General features: G+C 41.1%; 1 protein-coding gene across 18 annotated transcripts in view; it reads left to right on the forward strand.

Moving 5' to 3' along the window:
• The window catches only part of CLIP4 (CAP-Gly domain containing linker protein family member 4), a 94,068-nt gene that overhangs the window by 56,088 nt on the left and 23,988 nt on the right, over positions 1–13,992 (forward strand). For 16 of the 18 annotated variants that reach the window (XM_027621919.1, XM_027621920.1, XM_027621924.1 and 13 more), the window contains 4 exons: positions 2,125–2,214; positions 3,195–3,338; positions 6,499–6,633; positions 10,249–10,372. In XM_027621919.1, the coding sequence (XP_027477720.1) occupies positions 2,125–2,214; positions 3,195–3,338; positions 6,499–6,633; positions 10,249–10,372 (493 nt within the window). The remainder of the gene's footprint in view (positions 1–2,124; positions 2,215–3,194; positions 3,339–6,498; positions 6,634–10,248; positions 10,373–13,992) is intronic. The other 2 variants (XM_027621918.1, XM_027621923.1) reach the window with 2 other exon arrangements.

Raw genomic sequence — 13,992 nt, forward strand, 5'->3', positions numbered from 1 at the left:
ACCCTAACAGGACACAGACATGACACAGATAGAGACTTTAAATAATACATTAACCATTCTTTAAGAATTAAGGTTAATACTCTTGAAAGAAGTGGAAAGAAAGTTCAGAGAAATGAGGATATAAAAAAGAAATGATGTGTGAGCACACATGCACCTGCACACGGATGCACAAAGGAGCTTGGTTAGAACTGGGGTGACCTAAGATTGGCAGATTGCATCAGTGTTGGCGTCCTGCTTGTGGGGTTATACTATAGTTATATGAAAAATTACCTTTGGTGAAATTGGGCAAAGTGTGCAAGAGATCTCCCTGTATTACTTTATACAACTGCATGTGAATCTCCTGTGACTCAATTAAAAAATTCAAGTAAGAAAGAACCAAATGGACATGTTAAAACTGAGAACTATAACTGAAAAATAAGAAATGCACTCCGTGGGGTGCCTTCACAGAGTCTCTCTTACCCACCCCTCTGTTCAGTTCCTGCTGTTGTCACTCTGGTCCTCATTCCACCTACAGTAAGAACTTCTCTCTGGTCCATGCTTCCTTCCCCTGCCCCTCTCGCTTCCTTCTAAACTTTGCTGTCAGGGTGATGTTATTTCCCAGCCCCGTTCAAGTCCATCAGAGGCCCACTCCTTCCACAAGAAGACCAGGTCCTTATCTGGCACTGTCCTCCTTTGAGGTTTCACTCTGACCTGTCTGTCCAGTCTTACTTCTCCCAATGTCCCAAAAATACTCTTTATTCCAGCCATGCTACTTCTCCATCTCTGACCCTGTTCTTCAGATTTTTCTTTTCTTTTTGTCCGTCTAGAATGCCTGTCTTCAGTTCTTTCTTTCTTTCTTTTCTTTCTTTTTTCTTTCTTTCTTTCTTTCTTTTTTCTTTTCTTTTCTTTTTCCTTTTTTTCTTTCTAAGATTTTATTTATTTGAGAGAGAGAGAGAGACCATGGGGGGGGCAGAAGGAGAGGGAGAAGCAGACTCTCTGCTGAGCTGGGAGCCCAGTGTGAGGCTCGATCCCAGGACCCTGAGATCATGATCTGAGCTGGAGAAAGACACTTAACTGACTGAACCACCCAGGTGCCCCTGGAAGTCTTACCTGTCCTTCAAGACATATCTCAGAATGTGATCTCCTTGATGAGATATTAATTTATCTTTGTAACCACAATTATTGTCGTTTTCCTCTGTGTTAGTGCTTTATCAATAAATGTCCTCATACTTTAGTTATTCATGCTTACATCACTCTACCATTCTGAATTGAAAGGTGCTCCTTTCGGGCTGGGACCATGTCTCGTTCCTGCTGGTGCTGCTGAGTGCCAAGGATAGTACTTCACTCAGATGCTTCCTAAGTGAGAAGAATTGAAATGGGTGCTTGATGGAATTTAAAACTGGGTGGAGTCCGTTAGGTTTCCTATTTAAATAATTTGGTTCTGTAGAATGGAAACAGAAGTCTTCATAAGGCGAAGTATTATTTGTGGGCTTCTTTTTAAAGTGAGTCTGTTCGTGACACTTGGGTGTGGCGCTAGCGGGTCTGTCGTCGTCAGAGCGCCGAGGGCAGAGAGTGTGGGGCTTCTTCCTGTTTCACGTTCGTTTGCATGATGAGTGACTACGATGGTTTGCAAAATTTTTACCCAGAATTCACTATCTAAGTAGAAACTCTGCTGTAACCGATTTGCAGACACATGAGTGAAATCTGTGAGTTGTGTGCAAGTCCTGGTCCGTGTACGGTGGTTGTCCTAGAGCTGCGTGAGTTTTGCTCTCTACCTGCCGGCGTTGTGCGGACACACTCATGAGTGTGTGAAGTGTCAAACAGCTAGGTAGCTGGCTTTAACTGTTTATAGAATTTAGAATTCCTTAGTGGATTGTTAAATAGTTCTAAAAGAGACCTTGGTGGTATTTGAGGAAATTGATTGAGGTTTTCAGAGGGGCTGAGAATGCATTATTTTCCCCCGCCTCTTCACGTAATGAAATATTGGATCGGCCCCAGCTCTCTGTGAATTTACTATCCGGCATGTTTCCAGAAGTGGAGAAGATTTAGATAATGAGGGATGTCTGTACTTTAAACAGCAAGTACATTTGTGTGTTTAATGTTGAAGTTCTTTCTTGCTGAACATGTTTTGTTTCTATGTGCTAGGATTAATGACTTCAAAAAAAGATAGCGCTTCTGAATCAACACTTTCATTGCCTCCTGGTGAAGAACCGAAACCTGTAACAGAGAAAGATGGTAAAATAATTTTATAACTTCCATTCTAAAAGTTTAGTTTACAGATGGAACTTCAAAATAACATAGTGATAAAGCTTATATGGGGGCTAAGTTTTAGTGTTTTTGAGAGAAAAATCATTGCAGTAAAAAATTATCCTCGGAAATACCTTAAGCAACTCATCGTAAAGTGTGTATGTGGTTTTGGTATACAATGCTATGTGGTGCCTCTGTGTACACTTACATTAGAGAGCTACCAGGTTAATTTAAATGGGAGACTAAAAGGAAATTCCAAGTATAGATGGCTTGATAAAAATGTTTAAAATTGCCTTCAGCTGTCAAATCATTGGGTGAATAGAGCATGAACAACACATTCAAGAGTATTCCTGCTTGCCTTCAGGTTAGCTCGAAACGTTTTTTTAGAAGATTTTATTTATTTGAGAGAGAGAGAGAGAGAGCACAAGCAGGGGGAAGAGGCAGGGAGAGAGGGAGAAGCAGGCTTCCCGCTGAGCAGGGAGCCCGATGCGGGCTCGATCCCAGGACCCTGGGATCATGACCTGAGCCGAAGGCAAGACGCTTAATGACTGGGCCACCCTGGCGCCCCAACTCAAAACATTTTAATACTACCTTTTTTTATCTTAAATTAATAGAATTTTTACGTGTAAATAAGATTGGATTGTACTGAGCCATCTAAAGTGGGAGGTGAGAGAGAGTGTGGGGGGAATAGGGAGGTAGTCAGTTTCAGTGAACCCGGATGTGCTCTCCTGTGTGAGAGTGTCCTCGTGCAGCATGAACCCTTACAGTACAATAGCTTGGCTGATAAAGTCTTGTCTGTATGAACTACAGGACAGCTGGATGAAACCAGGCATTTAATTCAACACTAGATATTCCACAGCTGAGAAAGCTAAATGGAGGGTTTCAGAGGGATTTACCTGGGAAACATCTTACTGGCTCACTTCTTACTGCCCACCCTTCGCTGTGTTCTTTTCCTTCACCTGTCTTAGGTACCCTGCTTGGACCCAGCAGCAGCTCCTCCTCCACATCATCTTTGGAACACAAACCGAGCTACCCCAAGAAACTGAATGCACGTAGCAATAACAAGAAGACAATGAGCAAAAGCCCGTCTGTCTCCTCTAGAGCCAGTGCTGGTATCTATGGCTTTTTCAACCAGGCTTTCTTGGTGTTTTTTATCTTGGTTTGTTTGTAAGTAGATTTGCTCTTTTTAAATGTGTAGAAGGAACGTTTTACTTCAGTCAGATTGAACTACTTGTACTCTTCTGTCTTGCCCGTGCCCCTCCCTTCTTGTGAGCGTCCTTGGTCCCCCTGCCTCCCTCCCCGTGCTCCTGCCGTGTCCTTGTCTGGACTGACTTCCTCCCTACCACATGCATGTAACGCCTCTGACCCTGTAAGGTTCATTTTAGAAATTTATGATAGATCCTCAGATATGTGGAAACCATGTGGTTATTATCTTTCTTATCTCTTTTCTAATCTAGACCTAATAATAACTAACACTTATTGTATACTTATTGTTTCATTCTAAGCACTTTACATACCTTATTTCACTTAATTCTCAAAACAAACCTTTGGGTAGGTACTGTTATTCTCACCCTCATTTTATGAATGAGGGACCCGAGGCTTAGGGGAGGTAAGTCATTGGTGCCTGATGGCAGTTTCTAAGTGGCACGCCTGGGCTTTAGCCTGAGGTCGGTCTGCTGCTTCCTCGGCTGCTGTTAGGTTTTGCCTCCATCCCAAGTACCTTCCACTCTTCCTCCTGCTCCTGGGTCTCTAGAGCCCTCACGGCCAGCCCCTGGAGAGCTGAACTGTTGCCCGTGGGCACAGCACAGTGTGAGGCCCCTCCTGCAATGTGGCGACCACACCGTCATCCTGGCTCCGAAGGAGCCTCCGGCCAGGGCCCTTCTTATTGCCACTTCACTTAGGACTTATCTGCATTCTCATTTAGTTGAATGTTAGGGGTTTCACCCCTTTGCATTCTGTTGCTTACACCTTGAATACTAGCTTTCCCACATACTTTTGTGTCATCTTCATATTTGAAGTTCAAGTCCTTGTTTAACACTAGGTAGGAGAGGGTCACTGGCTCTCCTGACAGGTGGATGATGGTAACGCACTGGGATGTGGCGAGTCCTGAGTAACCTTGTTCAGTCCACATTTCTCCAGTTACATGTAAGGATATAGAAAGCACTTCATAGCAGACATCTTGCCGAAATCAACATATATGAAACATACTATCGTTCACTCATTTGGCTGCCTAGCAAACTTGTTCGGAAACAAAATGAAACCCTTTTGGCATAAATTGTTTTCACTGAGCCTCATAATAAGACTCTCATTCACGTACTTTTAACAGTTATACTGAAGGAGTATTTTAATATAGAAAATGTTTGTGACAGTTTTTTTGTTTTTTGTTTTTTCTCTTTAAAATACTGTACTGTGATGGGGAGGAGCCCTCAGCGATAGCATTGACGTAATAAACCTATAGGGTGGGACTCTAAAAGCAGAGAACCTAGAAGTTTTGCCTGAAATTGTTTACTTGGAACTCGTATTTTCAGTGTAGGTGCTCCTTCCCCTGTGAGCAGTTTCTGTCTAGCCCCCTGAAGAACAGAGCTACCGAGACAGGGGTATGGCATTCCTGCTTGTCCTCATTTTATTCACAGTACAAGGCCTCCTTCACTTGGAATTTGGGCTTTTGACATTTACTTGATTTTAAAATTTATATGTGCGTATGGAAGTACCTGTTTTACTTTTATAAGAAGTAGTTCTAGTGTAGCTATGTATTTAACCTTTTTACCCTTTTTATAAATTTAAGCCTGATATAGGCTTAGATAGCAGTAGATGAAGAGACCTGTCAATTAGAATGAGCAAGAAGGCCTTTTAGGAGGGGAGGGAGAGAGAATGGGAGATCCGTGAGAGGAAGTCCATGTTTGGGACCTCAGAGACGTTTCCCTAGGACACTTTTGTAGAGTGAGTAGGTATTTCACTTTCTCCATAGATTTGCATTTGAGGGATGTGAACATACTGGCAAGTGAGGATAAAGAGCAGAAAGAACAGATGAGGGGAATGGCAGAGGTAGGGGAGGTGTGTGTTCTCAGCGTCGTTGTATCCCATGATCAAACATGCTGTCCATTACACAGCCTGGGGACCCACCTGAGGACTTGTGGTCGTAGAGCCCCGGGCTCTCGTCCGGGTGTGCCATCGACTACCTGTGAACACCATGTCTTAGTTAATTCCTGAGTCTGTGTCTTATCCATAGTTGTAATTCTATGGAAAGCACTTTGTAAACTCTGAAGTGCATTAGAAATATTAGCTATTATGAGGACCTAGGACTTTTTAGTATAGCGCTTTATCCACCCCTGCCCCTCTCTCTGGGTTCATGTTCCTCATTTGTTGCCATGGCTTTAGTTTCTCTCCCGTTGGCGGTGTGACTTATCCTCTGTCCCCTGTCTTCACAGAGGCTTCTGTAGGCCTTCCCAGATGATGGCTGTTCAAGTCTGTTTATGGACTGATGGGAGAAGCCTCAAGGGCCCACTTTCTGTTATAATTGAACAGCTTTCCAGACAGCATTTCTCTAGGATGTTTGATAGTTGGCATTTCAGGGATTAGGTTTGAATCAAGGTGAGGGGGACTGGTTTGGTTCCTAAGAAGGAAATCAGTTGGAGCTAATTGGAAACTTAGAGCAATTTTCACGTTCAGATCACATTCCTGAATATATAATTCACACTGAGTCCCAATGAACGACTCTAATTCTAGCATTTTAGCAGAACAGGGATTGGTACAATAGAGCCCGTGGGCCGAATCCAACCTGCCCCCTATTTCTGTAAAGTTTTACTGGAACGTACCAGGCCTTGTTTTGCTTTTGTGCTAGGGTAGCAGAACCAAGTAGTTATGACAGAGATGGTATGGCCGCATTGCCTCACGTACTCGCTCAGTGGCCCTTTGCAGAAAAAGCGTGTTGGCCTCTGTTCAAGTAAGTGCACTCCAGGCAGTCTGGGTAGAATTGATGCTTTACCAGGAGCCATGTGCGTGTCAGGTTCTCATGGCAATAACTTTTTCAGGAAACCCTTCACAAGTTCCTTGAATGTCTTGACCTCACACGTGAGAGCCACAGCTGTAGGTGATGTGTATCATGAAAGGTGTCATACATTGAAATCTCTCAACTAGCTAGACTGGTTAGAAACACGTGGTGATTTTTTGGCTAATATACTTTTTGAGGTTGGTTTTTTTTTTTCTTCCCCTTTGCTATTTTCCCTTCTCTTTTCCTGCCCCTTCCCCTTTCCCCACCAACCAATTAAACAGGTTTGAATTCCTCAGGAGCATCTGTAGCAAATAACAGCCGCTGTGCAGGAGAGCCCCACCTTGGAGATAGAGTGCTGGTGGTAGGCCAGAGAATCGGCACCGTTAAGTTCTTCGGGACAACAAACTTTGCTCCAGGTAACTCATCTGTATATTCTTGGCTCAGCTTGAGCACTTCAGAATACAAAAGGTTTAAAATTTTACATGTAGGGAATTCCTGATGAACAGTTCTTGTGGATGTTAGTTATCTATGGCACCGACAAAGCCAAACAGTGATGGAAACACTGACTGGACTCGGGTTGACTGTCATCCGCGAAATCTCGGTTGTATTTTAAATTGTCTAATGTTAAAATTCGTGGCCGTTCTCCAACTTCATGCTCACTGATTGCCAAGCATGCTCAATAACAGAGAGAAGATACCAGGATTAGATTTTTGCTAAGGTTATTTTTTTAAATTTCAATTTTATATTTAAATTCTAGTTGACATAATTGGTAAAATTGGTGTTAGGTGTAGACTTCAGTGATTCATCCCTTACACGTAACACCCAGTGCTCATCACAAATGTCCTCCTTTAATCCCCCTCCCCCATCCACCCTCCCCTCCACCTCCCTCCCTCCAGCAACCCTCAGTTTGTTCTCTGTATTGTTCTCTGTAGTTAAGAGTCTCTTATGGTTTGCCTCCTTTTTTTTTTCTTCCCTTCCCCTATATTCATCTGTTTTGTTTCTTAAATTCCACATACGAGTGAAATCATATTTGTCATTCTCTGACTTATTTCGCTTAGCGTAGTACACTCTAGCTCCATCCATGTCGTTGCAAATGGCAAGATTTCATTCTTTTTGATAGCTGAGTAATATTCCAGGGGATTTATACCACATCTTTATCCATTCATCAGCTGATAGACATTTGGGCTCTTTCCATAATGTGGCTATTGTTGATAATGCTGCTATAAACATCGGGTTGCATGTACCCCTTTGAATCAGTATTTTTGTATCCTTTGGGTAAATTGCTAAGGATATTCTTAAAATGAGTTCACAGCATATAGCTTTTATCTGAGTGGCTTGGAAAGAAAAGCCAACAGACAGATTTGAGGGAAAATGAAAAGCTTCTGTGTACCCTGGGACCTTAAAAATACATGTTTGTGTATTTACATAGTCATTCCAATCTAGACTTAAAATTGTGTTTCCAGAAGTAAAGATTAGCTTTCTTTTGTATTTTCAGTGATTTTAATTTCAAATATAGAAGCCAGTTGACTGAAACCATGTTTGTGTATTTTAAATGGCAGTATGCTATTTTGACACATGGTGGCATTGCAGCATTTTAGGAAAAGGTTACCCAGAACATTGATTTTAAATTTGTGGTCTTCTGTCAAGAACTGTGAAGGATCTGAGATTTTACCCTACATGTATAAGCTGACAAGTTAGATTGCCAGTTTCATAGATGCTAATGGAAGACGTTAGGCTCCTGATTCAAGGGCAGGACTTCTGGAGTCCCAGCAGCGGCAGAAGCAGAGGGTCAGCATTTTCTTGCACTTGCTTCCTGAGCCCCAGTTCCCCGGGGTGGGGGGGGGAGGTGACACCTGCGCACCCAGTGGTTTATGCTACAGGAGAAGAGCCCTGAGCTTAAGGAATCTGACCCTGTATATTAGACAACACGCATGCCTGTATTTTGGGTGGGGCATGCAGCCCGCACCCTGTCTCTGTCCTCCAAGGCTGTCCTCTGTGCAGACATCCATGGAAAGACAGTGCCTTTGTTCATAAGACATGCAGAAACATGAGCGAGCCACGGAGACTTGTCTCCCAGCACAGTCTTGTTTCATTATACCACTTATAATTGCAATCCAGCTAATTGATTTGAGATGGGCTGTGTGTTGTATAATTCATGTCTCTCACAGGTCTCCAGGTAGTAATTGAGAGGAGTTAGGATGGTCTTAATATAGTTCTCAAATAAAAACTTTTAAGACCCCAAAGGTGGGGTATTTTTCACAATCTCCATGCCTTTTGAGTTCCCTTTTTCTATATTAAAACAAGGTTAGAGTGGTTTGGGTCACTGGATGCAATTCATTGTTTTAGGTTGACTTTTAATTTTTAAATTCCTAAGGTTAAGCATTTAGAAATTTGGGTAGTCATAAGCAAACGTAAAGTTGGAAACTTTTCTGTTAAAGTCATTCTGTCCTTTTAGAAAGTAGTAGCATGTATGTCTTGTGGCATCAAAATTTAGATCAGTCAGTTCTAGAGAACAGTGCTGATTCATTGAAGCTTTTTAGATTATAAGATCTAGACCTGAAGTACGTCATTTTTAGCCTCTTTAGCCTTTGTATTGGAAAAAAAATTACCATTTAAGTGGGAAGCCGTACATACCTCACCACTACCAGACAAGGTGTAGTCACAATTGTTAACACTTGTCATGTCTTTCTGTGGGATGTTATGCTTTTTCAAGAGTCATATGGTAAATGTATTGCCATTATATGGTACATTGTACCATTGAACATTGTAACTGTGGCACTCAGAAATAAAAATGGCAACCAGACAACCTTGGTTAATGACATTCAGAAATGTGATGACCTATTTCCAGAGCATTAGTATGGCTAAGAAGTAAGTTTGTTTACATTACTCTGCACTCGTATGCTGTTTAAGTATAGAGGACTGCCGTCATTCATTAGTCTTTTCAGTGCAAAAGTACTGAGAAGTGGGCTCAAGGGTCTTTTTGAACATAAGAGGAAAAGACTGGAGAACTTCTAGGTTGCCATTTTTGAGGTTATATAGACTCTTTGAATTAGTCATCTGAAAGAAACAGTATTTTTGTATTTTGGAATTTGGAATTTGCAATAAGTTTCTCAACATCTGTATTCTTATTTTTTATTTGATACTGATTGTAAGAGACCAGATGCAATTACTACTGTATTCTCCTTTTACATAAAAATGAATGGATCATTAGACATTTCTAACTGGTCTTGAGGTACCCTCCATTTGAGAATCTTTATTCCAGGAGTATGTATGTATACACTTAGACTAGGAGTGTATGTCCATCTACCTAATTCTCACCACACTGAAAGCAACCTCACTGCTTTAGTTTTGGCCCTCTAGAAAAGGAGGTCCTATTATTTTCCTCAGAGTGGGTCCTTTTACATACTTAAAATAAGCCTTTTAGAAAATTCTTCCTACTAGCTAATCTAAATCTTTTCACTAGGGTTAAGTATTATGATTTTTCTTTTTATCCTGGGTGGGAAAACAAAAAGAGAAAAAGAAGAGTCACCCTGAGGTCTAATCATATTTTCCATGTTACTTTTGTCCTTCCTTAATTATTTAAGGACAGTCTGTGATGTTGGAATGTTGGGAGAGTGAAAGGAGAAGATTGCACACGCACTTTATGATCCATACGGCTCAGTGTTGTGTTGTGCTGCTCTTACTGAAACGCGCTGTATCACTGAGTCAAGGGCAGTTTCTTTTTCATTATAGCTTGTAGATGTACTGTGGTCATAACACTACTTGCATAATAGCTAAGTCGTGCCAAATTTCTGTATTTTATCTCTCTCCTTTAATGTACAACTCTGTAATTGTGCTTGTAAAATGTTTTTCCTGTTCGTTTTTTCAAATTTTCAAATTTTATCATTTGAAAGCTCAACGATCATGATGCTCTTCCATCATTTTGGTCATTTTGTGAAAATGTTAAGCCATTCGGGTTCTGGGTTTGTATAATAGCATAACCATTTTGGGTGAAATGCGGATGCTTTTAAAATCCAATATTCTTGTTCTAGGATATTGGTACGGTATAGAGCTTGAGAAACCCCATGGCAAGAATGATGGTTCAGTTGGAGGTGTGCAGTACTTTAGTTGTTCTCCAAGATATGGAATATTTGCTCCCCCATCCAGGGTACAAAGGTGAGAAAAAGGAAATTTATGTTTTTTCACAAGGCCTTTTTGTAATTTGCAGTGGTTTATAGTTAGAGTTCCTCATTTTATATTAAAGACAGGCACTGACTACAGCTCATGTCTTCTTTCAAGGGGTTAACCCACCACCTTCTTCAGAGAGAAGGCTCATGGAAAGCTAAATTTGCTTTGCTGAGGATTTGCAATTTTAAAACCCTCCTTTATTCCTCATTTGCAAACCCTATGAGTTTGTGTAGGCTATTACAAGTGGCGTTTGCTGCTAAGAACAGTGAGAGCAGCAAGCTTAATCTGTCATGCAAACAAAAGTAAAAATGCTCTCTGATTGCTTCAGTCACATCCTAACTACATTAAATTTCCTGCCAGCAGGCACCCCATTCATTCTCCTCCAAACCTAATGGAACCAAAATGGCTTTTTCCTCTGATTTCTTTAGTTTTCAAAAATAGATAGGCAGTAGATCTTCGGGGGAAGTGAAGCTTTAAGGATTTATATATAATGTACCTCCTCGGTGTTTCTCCTTAAGATGGTACACTTCTGGACCAGCTCACTCTGGCTTTAAAAAAACAAGTTGAGCAGAAACAAGTTCTCATGAAATCCCAGGTACCATTATGTGAAATGACTTATGTGCTGAGAGAAGTTGGCTTGGCATGCTTTTCCGTGCAGGGGAAATGGGATGCTAATCTTTAAATAGGAAAGAACATATATGGTGTAATCACGTTCATGAGAACGGATCTGCCATCACATCCCAGAGCCCCATCTAGTTCCCTTCTACCTAGGCTGTGTGACTGCCTCCTGGCAGATTTTAGAGTTTTTTTTAGGTCTGTCTTCCACCTCACTTTGTTTTTCTTAATAATTTCACATAATTTTTGTATTAATTTCCTTCTTTGATGTACTTGATGTACTTTTTTTCTCATTATTTATGACAGTATGGTATTGAACATATGTAGTGCTTTGCAGTGTATGAAGTATCTTCAATTGAATGTTGTTTCATTTGATTCTAATAAGTATTGAGTCAGGTAAGCTGGAAAATAACAGTAATTATGACAAACATTTATTGAGCATTTAGTAAATGGTGGGCTCTGTACAGTGTACTTTAGATGCATATTTCATTAATCCCTCTCAAACCCAGTGAGTTGTAAGTTATTATAGTTGTTTCATTTTGCCAGTGAAGAAAAGTTTCAAGAGATAAAGTGACTTAACTAAAGTCATATAGTTAGCATAGGGGAGCAAAAAATTTTCCTTTGCCCTCTTAGGGTCAGTAGCTGATGAGGGGGTTGTGGGGGGTGGTGTCTGTGAATTAAATTGACAACAGATAGATTAACAGGAGAAAAGGCATACAAATTTATTACATTTAAATTTGCATGCACCTGGGCATCACGGAAAGAAGTGAATACCCATATAAGTAGTGAGATTGGTGTTTTTGTAGACCATCTGAGTAGGAGAAAGGGAGGGAGAACAAGGCCACTTGTGGGAGGGCACATGGTTTTTAGGGAAGCTAGCTGGGTGGGAGATAAGATAGTTTGTGATGTGGTATTAACCTCCCAGCTCCTCACCTATGAGAAGAGTCGGTCTTCCCTCCTTGATGAAACTGCTGGGGAGCGGATATAGGACAGAAGAGTTCTTTTTTGGGAGCACCTGTTTTAGGCAGATAAGGAGAGTTCAGAGAAAGCCTCTTCCTGCATTTGTTGTTGGTTTTTAAAATTTTTATTGTTAATCACCATACATTACATCATTTGTTTTTGATGTAGTGTTCCATGATTCATTGTTTGTGCATAACACCCAGTGCTCCACGCAGAACGTGCGCTCCCCAATACCCATCACCAGGCTAATCCATCCTCCTACGCCCCTCCCCTCTAGAACCCTCCGTTTGTTTTTCAGAGTCCATTGTCTCTCATGGTTCGTCTCCCCCTCCGATTTCCCCCCCTTCATTCTTCCCCTCCTGCTATCTTCTTCTTTTTTTTTTTCTTAACATATATTGCATTATTTGTTTCAGAGGTACAGATATGTGATTCAACAGTTTTGCATGATTCACAGCGCTCACCATAGCACATACCCTCCCCAATGTCTATCACCCAGCCACTCCATCCCTCCCCCCCTACTCCAGCAACCCTCAGTTTGTTTCCTGAGATTAAGAATTCCTCATATCAGTGAGGTCATATGATACATCTCTTTCTCTGATTGACTTATTTCACTCAGCATAACACCCTCCAGTTCCATCTACATCGCTGCAAAGGGCAAGATCTCATTCCTTTTGATGGCTGCATCATATTCCATTGTATATATAGCCCACATCTTCTTTATCCATTCATCCTCCTGCATTTGTTGATTCTCAAATGTCTTTAGCTCAAAATAATCCTTCTGCCAGAGTGGCATGTTTTGGAGTGGCATATTTTGATCTGTCTTACACTAGTTAATGATGGAGCTGGACTCAGCCCAGATTTGTTATTTTGTTTCTCCTAAGCCCTTGCTTTTAGATAGTTTGCTGTTTTGTGGTAGGCATTTTATAAATAGAGAAAAAGCCGTAGCCAACACACAGCACTTCTGTGTGTCAGCAGTTAATAGCGCTGCATGCACTGTTCACACCTTGGAAGCTCCCTCTGGGTCAGGTCCTGTAATTATCTCTAGTTCAGAGTGGGGGAAAGTAAGGCACAGGGAGGTTAAGTGAGTTATGCAAGTGTGCACAGCTCCCAAGTGGAGATTTGAACCCAGGTAGTTGAAGTTATGTTCTTAACCAGTACCCTGTAATGATTAAAAGAGGGTTGCTGACTTTCTTTAGGACCGATGTGTTCTGGATTGATTGATTGAGGGGAAAATCCATGCTGGAGTCCCCAGTCTTCTGGGTTCTCTTAATGCTTTGGACAAATCTTCATTAACACATTGCTATAGTCTCTTATGAATTTTATTTGTCTCTTAGTCATGAGGACTGGAGTTCTTCATTTTATGTTTGATTACCCAGAGGACATAGTTTGGCATATTTTAGACACAGTAAATACTGACCAAATCTAGTGCAGTGTTTTTTTATGCTGTAACAGCTTTTCCTCCTTTTATATTATGAAGCCACTTTCTTTCTCATGGTTTCATGTTCTTTTTCTTGCTTTGTTTATGGAACACATGGTTTTTACCTTTTTTTTTTCCCCCTCGCCTTCTATTTGGTCTTCTTTAAGGTGATTTATTTAAAAGCACCCCCCTCTTCTTAGAAGATACAGGGCTCTCTCTCTAAATGAACTGCTGTCTCAATCCAGCTGTCTTCCTGTCATCTTCTGATTGTCTCATTCATCATCATCAAATACTATTAAGTGTCTTTTAGCACTTTGTGCTGTGCTAGGCATTCTATAAGCAAATAAAAAGACATGGTCCCTGATTTTGAGGAATTTCTAATTTAAACCAGCTTTAGAGCTCTTGAAAGACACCACTGATCTGCGAGAAGAAGGCATTTTAAACTAAGGACTGCTTGAGGACAGTCTTAATAAAGTAGTGACCAGTCACAATCCCACTCCTCCTAGACTGTAGTTGTCTTTTTTCCCCTCCTTTCCATTGAGGAAAAACCAATGTGCCTCCTCTATGAGAATCTGCGCAAGTGTTATTTCCTCTGCTTGGATAGCTTTCTTACTAT

This window comes from Zalophus californianus, chromosome 8, assembly GCF_009762305.2.
Source record: "Zalophus californianus isolate mZalCal1 chromosome 8, mZalCal1.pri.v2, whole genome shotgun sequence".
In the NCBI taxonomy this organism is placed as follows: Eukaryota; Metazoa; Chordata; class Mammalia; order Carnivora; family Otariidae; genus Zalophus; species Zalophus californianus.